The sequence below is a fragment of the Carassius carassius genome, chromosome 11 (genome assembly GCF_963082965.1).
Source record: "Carassius carassius chromosome 11, fCarCar2.1, whole genome shotgun sequence".
Taxonomy (NCBI): domain Eukaryota; kingdom Metazoa; phylum Chordata; class Actinopteri; order Cypriniformes; family Cyprinidae; genus Carassius; species Carassius carassius.
This window is the reverse complement of record NC_081765.1, coordinates 16,630,286-16,643,868: the sequence shown is the minus strand read 5'-3', so window position 1 is coordinate 16,643,868 and position 13,583 is coordinate 16,630,286. Positions and strand designations below refer to the sequence as shown.

Sequence of the window (13,583 nt, the reverse complement as noted above, 5' to 3'; positions counted from 1 at the left end):
GTTTCTTATGATACATTTACTTCCTTTTGTAAAGCAGTTAAGGTATTTTTTTTCCATTATTAAAAACATCAATAGCAAAATGAGCACATTGTTATTACATCAACAGCTTTTCATTGACACTCAAATTTGAGCACTCAGTGAGGCACTCAGCCAACACAAGATCAATTGAGGGGTGTTTTGTATTTGTTATCTGACAGGAAAACGCTTGTCGGTGCATGCCATGTCTCTTATAAAAGACTGGAAACAGTTCATTCAAATAGCAAACCAAAGTTATTATTGCAAAGTTATATAACTGAAACTAAAACTATTAAAAACTTTTTTAAATTAAATAAAATATTTTGGGATTCGATAGTATAATTTTAAAATAACACATGATGAATGTTTTACAACTTTGTATCAACAGAAATCGTTTTTTTCATTGCCCAAGTGTGGAATCAAGCTTCTACTGACCTACTCTAAGCATGAATTGCACTCTGTCGCTGGAGAAGCAAGGGCCCGAGGGTGTCAGAAATAGACAGCACCTCGGTGCCTCTGTGACCATCTTTAAATGAGAGCGAAGACAGCAAAACTGTCCCCAGACGACAGACAAGAAGTCTCTTCCTTCCCTCTCTGCATTGCCTGCACTAGGAGACGTCATACATGTTTTATTTACAGTCATTCAGTGAAGCAGAAAACAGATAAAATATCTAAAGAGATCTAAAGGCCTGGCAAGTGATGATTTCATCATTCATCATCATTCACTAGGTGTTTTTTTAGCAAACACACTTCTGCGATTCTAATTCTTGCCTGCTATGGCTGAATGCATCACAGACTTTTACATTAGTTATATTTTATGGCAAATGGGCCACCAGGCTAATGCTTTAAGGAAGCTAATCTAACAAAAACACTGGTCCTTCTATTGATTGGCTATGGGGCTGCTCAAGCCTCTGTGTAATGTGAAACCTGAGAGGTACGGAGGAGAGATGGAGGGTGAGAAAGAGGGACATAGAAAGAAATGGGTTGATTTAAATACCCATTATCAATGTCATGTGATTAGTGCTTGAGAACCATAAGAAGATGTACTGACAAGCAAAATAGTGTTATTTACGTCTGTCAATCAATTAAAAATAAAATCTAATAAATAATAAATAATTACATAATATGCTAATTAATTAAACAAATATTCCCTATTATTAGCATATCTTTGCTGAGAAAGGTCTGAAATTAAGATTATTTTATTGCTGCATACAAAAGCATTGAACAGAAATTACAAGTGTCTTTAAATGTCAATATTGTTTGTAAAATGCATAATTTCCGTAAACTAAACTAAAATGCACTAGTTCAAACTGAAAGACTAATATTTTCAGTATAACTATATTACATTAAGCAGACACTTTTATCTAAAGCAACTTACAGTGCATTCAGGCTATAACTTTGTTTTTTTATCAGTATGTGTATCCCCTGGGAATTGAACTCATGACCTTTTGTGCTGCTAACACAATGACCTAGTCTTTACTTAATATCCTAATGATTTTTAGCATAGATAAAAATAGATAATTTTGTTCACACTGTGAATACTGTAAGCTGTTAATATGACTGTGGCGAGTGGGGCGGGGCCGAGGGACGTGGGAACACGAGTGAGGCCGGCAGTGATTGGGCAAATCAGTGGCACCTGCGGCCCACCGCCGGTCTCGAGGCCCACGTAGGAGATGGAAGGATATAAAACTGGAGCGACGACAGTGAAGGACGAGAGAGGACCAGGCCTGGGCTTTTAGTTGTGTGTTGATTTTTATTTTGCGTGCACCAGTCGTCCGTGAGGGGCTGGTGCGCTGTTTTTCTGTTTATTTTGTTATTAAAATGTTTTTGATTGTCCGCCGGTTCCCGCCTCCTTCTTCCCGATGACTAGGAAGTCTTTTATCATTACAGTGGTGCCGAAACCCAGGAGAAGGAGGGACGCGCTGCTGAAGATCCCTCGCCGCTGTGGTGAATCCGCGGTGCCATCGAGCTGGCGAGGAGGATGCCGAGCAGCAGCGCCATGGACGCTCGAGGCGGTGGGCTGGAGCGAGTTGCCGGGGACGGGCGAGCTCGCTGCCGACCGCCCACGATATGGAGGGGCGGCTGCCTCCATGAGGGAGCGGAGGAGTCGGCGCCGTTCGCCAGGGGGCCGGAGCCTGCTGCCTCCGTGAAGGAATCTGGAGGAGCAGGGAACGGGGGACTCCTGCCGGCTGACCAAAACCGGAGGAGCCGTCGCCGGCCACCGGGCGGCGGAGGGGTGTCATGCCGTCTGCCGAGAGCCGTCCAGTGCCACCGCCAGGCACCGCGGAGGAGATCGCCCAGCCGGTGGAGGGCCGAGCAGCAGTGCGTCTGGGAACCGGAATTTTTATTTTTTATTTTTTCTCTCCCCTCTCTCGTCTCTGTCGCTCCTCCTTCCATCTCCTTTTCTCTCGCCTCGTCTGTCCTACCCCCAGGTTCCCGCAGGTTCCCGTGAGCGGTCCACCCCGGAGGGAGGGGGGGGGAGTAGAGCGCAGTCTCGTGGGTATGTGGCGAGTGGGGCGGGGCCGAGGGACGTGGGAACACGAGTGAGGCCGGCAGTGATTGGGCAAATCAGTGGCACCTGCGGCCCACCGCCGGTCTCGAGTCCCACGTAGGAGATGGAAGGATATAAAACTGGAGCGACGACAGTGAAGGACGAGAGAGGACCAGGCCTGGGCTTTTAGTTGTGTGTTGATTTTTATTTTGCGCGCACCAGTCGTCCGTGAGGGGCTGGTACGCTGTTTTTGTGTTTATTTTGTTATTAAAATGTTTTTGATTGTCCGCCGGTTCCCGCCTCCTTCTTCCCGATGACTAGGAAGTCTTTTATCATTACAATGACCAATGAAAATAATGTGTGTGGTGTGAAGCAGGCTTTATACATTGATGGTGAGAATCCAAGCTTGAAATCTGTCAGAAGAAAATGAAAGAAGAAGAGAATAACAAAATAAAAAAGGACAGAGAAAGAAAATTAAAATTAAAAAAAGATGGTGAAAAAAGAGAAAATGAAAGAAAGATACAATAAAAAAGAAAATACAAATTAAAATTTTCCTGTCATTATAGAGAGCAGATCCTTCCCGTTAATTCTCTGTCTATCATTTTCGCATCCCAGATACACTAGGACACTTCACTCACACACACACACAGTCTGTGAAAAGAAAATGACAAAGGACGGCATTAACACAGCTCAATAGCTCGAAGCCCCACAGGCTATAAGATGAAAGAAATGACCGTGGTGAGGCCCCTACAAAGCTTATGCAGTCAGCAATTTTCTGTCAACGTAGACGAATCCTGTTTCCCTGCCAGGAGATGATGGCAATACAAGATGAAGACAAAGAATGAAATGTGTCAGTGAAACTCCAGCAAGATACATGTCAACAGCTATTTCTGCTTTTGAAATCCTAGCCTGTCTTCAGGTCACCAGTGCCATAATATTAAGACATAGATGTAATGTGACATGTGCTGTTCGTATCTCAAACGTTTAACCAAAAATCAACACCTGTCTAATGCATAAAACTGACTGTTATTGTTGATTGGTTATTGATTAAAGATACAATAAATGTATGCTTTTACAAAAGGTACTTGCTCCTTGCTCTCTATCCTCTTCTGTCTCACAGCAAACGCTATTACACATCAACACACTCAGCAGCAGCAGCAGTCCTGACTGGAGAGAGCAATTATCTGCCACTTCGGGAAGCCCATTCACACCTTCCTACAGGAAGACCTCTGACATACAGTGGAGGGAAACAAGCTCTGCGGATGGGCCACCCTCTTAGCCCAAAACATTTGGTAGCTTTCCCCAGCAGATTCAGACACAATGCTCATTAAGTAAAAACACCATCTTGACAACAAATTAAGAGTGCTTTTTTTCTTATTCTTTTTATTGACAAGTCATTCTTTTCATTTAGTATACACCTTCTTTTCCAAACCTTTTCACTTTAACACTGTGAACGTGCTACTCTTGTGAAGGAGGCTGTCTAATACTCTTTTATTCTTTAAAATTGCTTCAAAGAAAGAAAGAAAGAAAGATATGCAGTTTTACATTTATATTATATTTATACGGTTTATAAAAAGTGTCTTGTATTGCATTTTAAATATGCATTCAGTACTGCTAATACAGGAGCGATGAGGATCTGATGACTGTAAACGTCTGTTCGATCTGCCTTTGCTGCTGGGAAAAATATCAGCCTAGTGTACCATCTTTGCATAATGGGTTTTCACAATAATAATAATAAAAACTATGGGAATATTATGTCATCATACCTAAGTAAAAATTAAGTCAGGGCAGCTGGAACATCAAACATATATTACTGTTCAAAAGTTTGGGATCTTTTTTATGTTTTTAAAACAAATATTTAAAACAAATATAATTTAAAACAAATATTCTTTCAGAATGGTCACAAGTGTTGCATTTGTTTGATCAAAAACACAGTAATCCCATCATTGTGAAATATTATAACAAAATTAAAATAGGTGTTTTCTGTTTTTATACATTTTGATATGCAAAGCTGAATTATCAGCAGCTATTACCCCAGTCCTTCGTTTCACATGATCCTTCAGAATTCATAACATGCTAATTTGCTCCTCAAGAAACATTTCTTACTATTATTAATGCTGAAATCTGTTGTATTGCTTAATGTTTTTGTGGATACTCTAATACTTTCCCCCCAAGATTCTTTGATGAATAGTAAATTAAAAAGAACAGTATTTATTTCATTTGTTGTGAAAATATATAGATTTTACAGAATGTATAAGATTTAAAGCTAAACATTGCACTGCAGCAAATGCTGGTGTTGCAACTCACTATATGGATGTCTACACTACACATAATCATAATTACCATTGATGAAAATGTCTGTATATTTTCAAAACCTCACTTATGGGAATATATTTCTATTTGTTGCTTATATTTTGTGAATTTCTTTCAGCCTATATGATGAATCGATATGTCCTTATGTAAAAGGCCAAGGATCAATCCCCTAAACCTGGTAAATGACACCAGAATAAAAATAAACAGAATATAAATAAACGCAATCGACTGGTACTTCAGAAGCATTTATATAAAGATTACTAAATCAATCCTTTACACATGAGAGCAAAGCATGACTCAGAATGAAAGTGAATTTAAACCATTTCTTATTGCACATCATGTCAAACATTCAGAGCTTTATAATGAGCCTATTGTGTATCAAATAAAAGTTTTGTTCGAATAGCAATAAAGCTGAGAGAGTCTCCAGACATTACTATTCCCACATCACTTCACACTGCTGAGTGTGTTACCTTTACACTTCTGATCAACACATTTCCTCCATATTAAAGGCTAATTACATCTTACTCGACTGTAATCTTCTCTTTTCATTAAACACACTCTGTTAATGCCATTATATCTTTAATGAAGCAGCAGTCTCATCATTGTATATAATTACAAAGCAGCAACAGGGGATAATGAAAATTCTGTGTACAAGCATTCTAAGCGTAGAGGCCAAGCCTGAGGACAAAGACAATAGATGTGTTGGTGGAGCAGCATCAAGATCTCTTCAAACACCGGCAATTATTGAAAGGCTGTGGCAGGTTCAACATCATTAGAACAATCTATTTCAGGAATCTCAGAAATTGCTAGCAGCAATTCATATGTTCGTAACTGAATTCAGAGTTCAGTTAATGGGATCAGAACTTTTCAGTGCATGAAAATAAGCTGCACTAAAGATGTTAAAAACAAGACTCTCATTTTCCTCTGCAGCACCATATGTGATGCGTAATCAACTAAATCAGTAAATATTCAGCTGCTAAAAGATATTATCGAAAGGATAATGACCTTACTTTCACATGCTTTTTGGAAATTGAATCCAAACAGGGTGATCAGAACCCTGACACAAAGCAAAAGACTCTTGTATCACCCTGAAGGGGTTTATTTTGCCCTAATGACCGGGTGAATGTACATTATACCACTTCTCACCAAATAAATAAATAAATTGACACAAAATATTGATTTGAGTTGAAATGATATGATTATGTGAGAAGAAAGAGACTGCAGAGTGATATGAGAAGCATTGAACTAGCCCATTGTAGGAAATTGGTTGTCAGGGACAATGGTAAAATAAACAGTTTAAAGATCATTCCACAAAAAATATTCAACTGCAGAATGCTGCAAATGACGAATCAGAATGGAGTATTCTAGTGCACTGTGTAATAATTTTGCATAATGACCGCTAAACTGTATAATTTACAGTTGCCCCAGACAGTCTATTTCCTATAGCTGTGCTAGTTTGTTGTATCTCATCACTCTACAGTCTATTTCCTCCTACATAATAAAATAATTTAGACCGAAATCAATATTTCATTTGCATTTCTTTATATATAAGATAAGCAGCCATGTAATAAGTGGGATAATGCACAGACAGCCAGTTATTTTTGTAAAATAAGCCCCAACAGGGTGAAATGGTACAAAAATACACACACTTACCCCAACAATGTCCTCTAACATGTACTGCTTCCAGACGCGTCCGGTGTCACTGTACAGGAGCATGTAGGCACTGACCCAATCCATGCTACCGTGACGACCTTGCGTGGCCACCGCTGTCACCTCCACTCGGTCCTGGAGGTCAACTTGTAGCCAGGGTGACTTGTCCATCAACTCTGGGCTCCACCCACCTCCTCCTAGAGAACCCCATAAGACCTCTGTCAATGTTTATCAAATCATTATTCGATTTTGAGTGTCATATGATGTCCTTGCTGAAAGAAAAAATCATGGGAGAGGAAATTGGCACCGGCTTTCATTTGAGCAAGTACATGAAACTATCAAAACTTAATTTCAATTTGGCTTCTAGTTGGTTTTATATTCATAGTGTAAGCTGCTGTCAATCAGTAGACGGCCTCCACTCCAAAACAGGCCAAGAAGCTTCAACCTCTTGACCTTGCTTAACATGTACAACATTCACTTTGGATCAGAGAGGGCTGCCAGCGCCTATGCTCTAAAGATGCATTTCTGCCTCCACAATCCTCCAGCTCACTGCATGGAGAAATTGGTCTGACTCAGGCAGAGAAGATCATTACTCAAGCACTACGGACACCACGGGAGCAGATCAGAGAAGAATCTTAAACCGGGGACCTCTCACTTGAAAAATGCAGTATTTGAACAGACCCCCTAGAGAAAGTAATCATTTAGTTTGTTAAAGATGCATGCGGTTAAGGTTGGTCACATTTATAAATAGCTCAGAGACATGCAGATATAGGGCAAAAGTGAAAGCTTAATAATGTATCAAACCTTCAATTTTCTGTAGATGGAGTTGTGGTTTTCTTTCTTGTCGTTTTTGGCATGAAATAAATTAATAATAGTTTTATGATATAACCTTAAACAAACCTTACACAAAATGAACATGTACACTACTGTTCAAAAGTTTGGGGTTGGTTAGATAGTTTAGGTTTTTCTTTTCTTTTTGTTCTGCATTTATTTAATCTGAAATATTATCACAATGTAAAATAACTGTTTTCTATTTTAATAAATTAATTTTAATTCTCTGATGGTAAAGCTGAATTTTAAACAGCCATTGCTCCAATTGTCAGTGTCACATTAGTGTCACATAAAACTATTATTTTTTTACAGACCCAAAACTTTTGAACAGTACTGTGTAAATATTTACAAATATAAAAGAATGACACTGTTACAAACTCACATACATATAGTCTATTAAAGGTTAAAAGAGTTCATAAATAAAAGGCTCCCATAACACTAAGAAGGCTTAAATTTCCCAAGTGTAATTTATATTGTCTCATTAACTGACACACATGAATGAATTAACATGCAAAGTAGAACTTACCATCTCTTTTGTTTAATTTGGCAAAGTGCGCAGCCCGACTGTCCGAGAAATTTGAAGAGCTCTGAAAGGAAGTTGCAGGCAGAAGAGATGCCAGAGATCCATCACAGCTATCTGGATAACACAATAATAAAACAGACAAATATTAGCTAATGTGAAAACAAATCCCTCTACTTACGTATGTGTAGCAGATTTTCCTCAGACAAATCTTTTTCTGTTCAGATCGTCCATCACACAGGTGAGATATCTTCACTAATAATGGTACCTTCAAATAATCCCGATAGTGTGGAAAATTATTTCATGGCAAATCCACATTTATGCACCTCTTTTGTTCATATCAAACCAAGTTGCAACATTTTGAGAGTTTGAGTAACTGAGAGAACTTTTTTCTTAATAATTTCAGATTTTGCAACATTCTATTACCTGAAGAACAAATAAAATAAAATAAAATAAAATCAACATACAGATCTGAGTTGAAATTAAGTTTAGCAGTTATTTGAAAATAATTGAACAAATGCACACATGAAAGTTTGGCATTGACATGGTTTTACTTGTTTTAAATCTTGTATAATGTTTGTAATGATAAATAATAATAATAATACTAATGTCTTCATGGTCAGAGGCTTAAAAATGAGATGGAGAGAAAAATAGGTTTCTGGGTTAAGAAAGCAACCTCTGAAGGTTGTCTCTATGGTAACAGCAAAATATACTGCTATACTTTGGTAAAGTGTCATAATTAGGGTTAAAACTCAGTAGGGGTCTTGACTTTGCTGTTTGATAGAAAAGGTTATGCGATATATTATGATATTATGTGAATTTATTTTGCATTGCAAGCAAAGGCCTTGAGGCAGGAAGAAAGAGATATGAAGGGGTAACTGAATACCAATAATTACACATGGGATTTCTCGGTCTGCTCCCTACCAGTTGTATTCCACGAAGACATTTCCATTTAAAAACATTCTGCTATACTTTATGTTTGCCATCCAAAGTTACAAGCCAGAGTTAAAGGCTTAAAATGGGGCCCAAAACTGATAGCTATGAACATTATGAAATGACAATCATCACTTGCTCTAAGCTCACAGGTTCTGATCTATTCATTCTGAATATGAATAAGCACTTAAAAAAACACCACAGACAAATGCTGCATGCTCCAGATAACCCCTCTTTTTAAATTTAGGTGACATATGTTCAGCTATTACCCTCCTGCTAAGCGCTAACCACTTTTGACCTTCATACATATGTGAAGTCGCTGCAGTGTCTGAATCTCTTCTTGTCATATACTTATGTTCAAACACTCTTGACTTTTGCAGGTTCCCAGTGATGAAACCAAAAATATATATATAAAAATTAGACAACAAAACCACTTTTGTGAAGGCTGCCATGAAACGTTAATCATTAAGGAATGAAAAACTCTTCTTCAAGCAGACTCTACAAATCTGAGTTAGCATGAATTCCATCAGATGAAAGTAATAAACGTTCATCCATTTATGGGAATTTGAGTTTTAAGTAAGGCACGACATTGACATTTAACAGGAACAAACTGTTTTTGGCATTTATTATAAAGATGGCTGTGACGAGTGGGGCGTGGCCGAGGGACATGGGAGCGAGGCCGGGGGAGTGATTGGAGATGAACTACACCTGTTCGACCCACCGGTCTCGAGGCCCATGGAGGAGATGGAAGGATATAAAACTGTAACGATATAAACTCTAATAATCATCGGGAAGAAGGAGGCGGGAACCGGCGGACAATCAAATAACATTTAATTTCAAAATAAACACAAAACAGCGCACCAGCCCCTCACGGACGACTGGTGCGCGCAAATAAAAACCAAAACACAACTAAAAGCCCAGGCCTGGTCCTCTCTTGTCCTTCACTGTCGTCGCTCCAGTTTTATATCCTTCCATCTCCTCCATGGGCCTCGAGACCGGTGGGTCGAACAGGTGTAGTTCATCTCCAATCACTCCCCCGGCCTCGCTCCCATGTCCCTCGGCCCCGCCCCACTCGTCACAATGGCTATTATAGTCTCCATACACAGTAAGCAATTAAGGTGCATTCAGTTAATTTGGTGCTAATTGAAAAAGTTTTACACATTAAGAAACAAATTGATCTATTGTGAAGAGAATGGTGTACACTTGCATGAGATTTACTCATAATCATTTTTTAAGGGTTTTTAATTATGTATGGTGCAGGTCGCTACTTCTACATTTATCCGGATACATTTGAGTTTTTGTTTTAAAACGCTTTCCATCCACATTAGCGTTTTCAAGTGTTTTCTAAAAGTTTCTCATCCATACTGAAACGTCGGAAAATGTCAAATCTTTTCTACTCAACAGTGCTGTTTCTAATACCAAGTCTGTCTAACAGTTCCTCTTCAGGAACTCGAGCTGCGTCAATGACGCTTTGGGGAACTCCTCCAGCGTGACGTCTCTGAATAACGTTTGTAATCAGTAAATATTTAGTGTCGTTTGTCCACTGATAAACTCCATTTGTCAAAGCTTCAATCAAGAGAAGTTTTGGGTGAGAGCAGGCAGCGTTCAGGCTGTGTGTTTTTTTTCTGCCAGCAAAAAAAAAAAGGTAGGGACACACGCAGCTCGTGTGTTGTCTGCTTGAGAGTGAAGCGTGCAGTGTCAGCTCTCGAGGGAGTTGACGGCTGCGATGCGAGCGTTTTGCTTCACTCTCAGAAGGCTCTCTTTGAGGAGGGAGCGTTCACTGGCGTTTCTCGTGGTGCCAGCCCCGCTTTCGCCGAGGCGGAGCGGTGGTTGTGCTTGCGGGTTTTGCTTTCGGATCCGCTGGAAGGAATGTAGATGGGCAAGTGCCTATCTTCTTCCTTAACCACCAGATCCGGCGCCCGCTCTCGGGGGTTTGGAAGCTCGCTGCTGCTGCATGCTGTCTCGCCGGGCACGCTCCGAGGAGTGTGTCCATGCATGCGAGCTTGCTGTTGCAGTTGCGCTGCTGCTGAGGCACAGGTCCTACAGCCGGTACTTCACTGTTTCTGAGGAAGGATGAGGTGTTGTGTTCTTTTTAAGATCTGCACTTTTTGAACCGTTCAGTCAGGGGACTGAAGTTCAGCACGCTTGCACAGGCCAAGTCCGAGGACTGGTGTGTCACAATCTATCAAAAAGATGCACTTATCTCCATCCTTCTTCATCGGAGGTTCCTGAGGTTTGCTTTTGGGGGCAAAAGCCTACCAATACGGATCTTCCTCTGGCCTTGCACTCTCGCCCCACACTTTCACAACTCAACCACATTAACGAATGGTTGAAATTAGCTCAATCAGAGCAGACGACGGTTCGGCATCGAGGTGTCGTTCTCGCTCAAATGAAGAGCTGGGGTTAAGACTTAAAGCCAAGAAAAGTGTGCTTTCTCAAGTATAAAGAACCACTTATCTAGGCGGGGTGTAGGATTCGACCATGATGCAGGCACGTATGTCACCTGCTTGGATCGAGTTGATCCACACTGCAGTCGCGAGAGTGAGATAAGGCCGGTCACTCACTGTCAAGTAGTCTCGGAGATTGCTGGGTCTGATGGCAGCTGCGTCCAATGTGAATGCTATTGGCCTGCTGTACATGAGACCCTTAGAGTGGTGGCTTAAGACCAAGGGGTTCTCCCCGAGGGGAAACCCACTTCGCATGCTAAAGGTCACGCGGTGGTGCCTACGTGCCTTAGAAATATGGAGAAAACCTTGGTTCTTATATTAGGGCCCGGTGCTGGGAGCTCCTTGTCTCTGCATATGCTAGCGATTGATGCATCCCTCACCGGCTGGGGTGCGGTCATGAGTTGCCACCCTTCCCATGGTCTGGGGAATGGCTGCCATCCGACATGGCATATCATCTGCCCGAGGATGCTGGCCATGCTTCAAGCACTACATTACTTTCTCCCAGACCTAAGAGGTCACCATGTGTTGCTGCGCACCGACAACACAGCAGTGGTGTCTTACATCAACCGCCAAGGAGTTCTGCGCTCACGCCATTTATACAAACTAGCGTACCAGATCCTTGTGTGGTCCCAGGGTGAACTCCTGGGCAACTTAATATGGGAGCAGACATCCTGTTGAGGCAGGTGCCGAGGTCCGGGCAATGGCAGCTTCACACCGAGGTGATGAAGCAGAGTTGGAAAGGTTGGCCAGACTCGGGTGGATCTGTTTGCAACTCGAGAGACATTGCACTGTCCCCTCTGGCTTCCTGTGACTCATCCAGCTCCACTGGGGCTGGACACCATGGTACAGACGTGGCAGAGGCTTCATCTGTATGTTTTTCCCCTGACTGCTCTGCTCCCGGGAGTTCTAGCAAGAGTGCCCTGGGACGGAGTCCGGCTGCTGTTAGTAGCCCCGTTCTGGCCGGGCCGGGTATTGTTCCTGGTGTGGTCTCTGAGGAGGCACAATTCTTAGCTTCCGGTCTCTCCACCGAGTGTTGAGACCGTTCTCCAATCCAGAGCTCCCTCAACGTGGAAACTGTATGCCTTGAAGTGGAAGCTTTTCACTTCTTGGTACGGAGACCGCCAGCTCGACCCAGTTAACTGCCCAGTTGGTACAGTGCTGGAGTTCTTGCAGGCTCTACTCAGGGTTGACCCACTCCACCTTGAAGGTCTACGTGGTGGCCATGGCGGCCTACCGCTCCCCTCTCTGTGGCCAGTCAGTGGGCAGAAACGCTCTGGTTACATGTTCCTTCATGGTTCACTGAGGCTGAGGCCTCCGGCCAGAAGAAGCTTATGCTGAGCGGTGATCAGGATGCTATCCTAAGCCTCGAGTCCTCTGATCTCCCCTCTCTTGGGGGTCAAGACTCTTCCACACTAGGCAGAGATTTGAAAGTCTGGCGGCATGGGCATTCTCGTTCCCCAAAGCATCATCGATGCAGCTTGAGTTCCTGAAGAGGAATGTCTAAGGTTACGTATGTAACCCTGGTTCCTCGAGGGAACGAGACACTGTGTCGCAGTGCCACACTTCCGGCATCTCTGGCTGGTGCTTGCTTCATCCATTGAGGCTGGCTGCCGGCTTCGCTGCTCGTGCTTTTATGCTTCCTGGTCTCTGACATCACCCGCCTATGATGTCTTGCCCATCCATTTGACTGATTACACACGTTATTCAGAGACGTCACACTGGAGGCATTCCCCAAAGCGTCATCGACGCAGCGTCTCTTACCTTCGAGGAACAAGGGTTACATACGTAACCTTAGACGTTTTTCCTCCTAATCTCACCCATTTTGCTATACAATATAGCATTCTGTTTTGTGGTTTGTGCCAGCTTACGCATTTGATACGTTCTGTGCTATCTTGTCTCTGGACCCGATCAGACTGTGTGTGTGCTGCAGTAGTTTGCATGACAATGTGTAACCAGACTTCATTCCCATCAATCCAATTCATATTTACATTGGGGCTGCTCGATTATGGCAAAAATCATAATCTCGATTATTTTGGTCAATATTGTAATCACAAATATTTAACACGATTATGAGTGGGCCACATGACCAAAAATGTATATGAGTAATTTATTTAAAGATAGCAATATATATATAATATATATTTTTTAAATAAGGTTGCTATGACATCTAAAGTTTAGAGACCAGCGAAATTGCACAATTTTCAATACCAAAGCAGAATACTATGGTAACTCAGGCATAAATACTGACATATACACTTATGCAGATCCATGTTATTCTGGAATTTAGTGCAAATGATTGAACAAATCAGAATCTTTTGATGAAAGGAAAGGAATTTCCTTTCGCATTACTGCAACAACTTATAAGGTCGATTACAGATCCTTT

General features: G+C 41.7%; 2 protein-coding genes across 12 annotated transcripts in view; one reads left to right on the top strand and one right to left on the bottom strand.

The window, feature by feature from the left end:
* The window catches only part of LOC132152888 (zona pellucida sperm-binding protein 4-like), a 240,818-nt gene that overhangs the window by 61,816 nt on the left and 165,419 nt on the right, over positions 1-13,583 (top strand). The gene's annotated exons all lie outside the window — the stretch shown is intronic.
* The window catches only part of LOC132152884 (contactin-associated protein-like 5), a 73,139-nt gene that overhangs the window by 44,522 nt on the left and 15,034 nt on the right, over positions 1-13,583 (bottom strand). Inside the window, exons 2-3 of the mRNA XM_059561824.1 lie at positions 7,827-7,937; positions 6,473-6,666 (exon numbers count right to left, since the gene is read on the bottom strand). Of these exons, the coding sequence (XP_059417807.1) occupies positions 6,473-6,666; positions 7,827-7,937 (305 nt within the window). The remainder of the gene's footprint in view (positions 1-6,472; positions 6,667-7,826; positions 7,938-13,583) is intronic.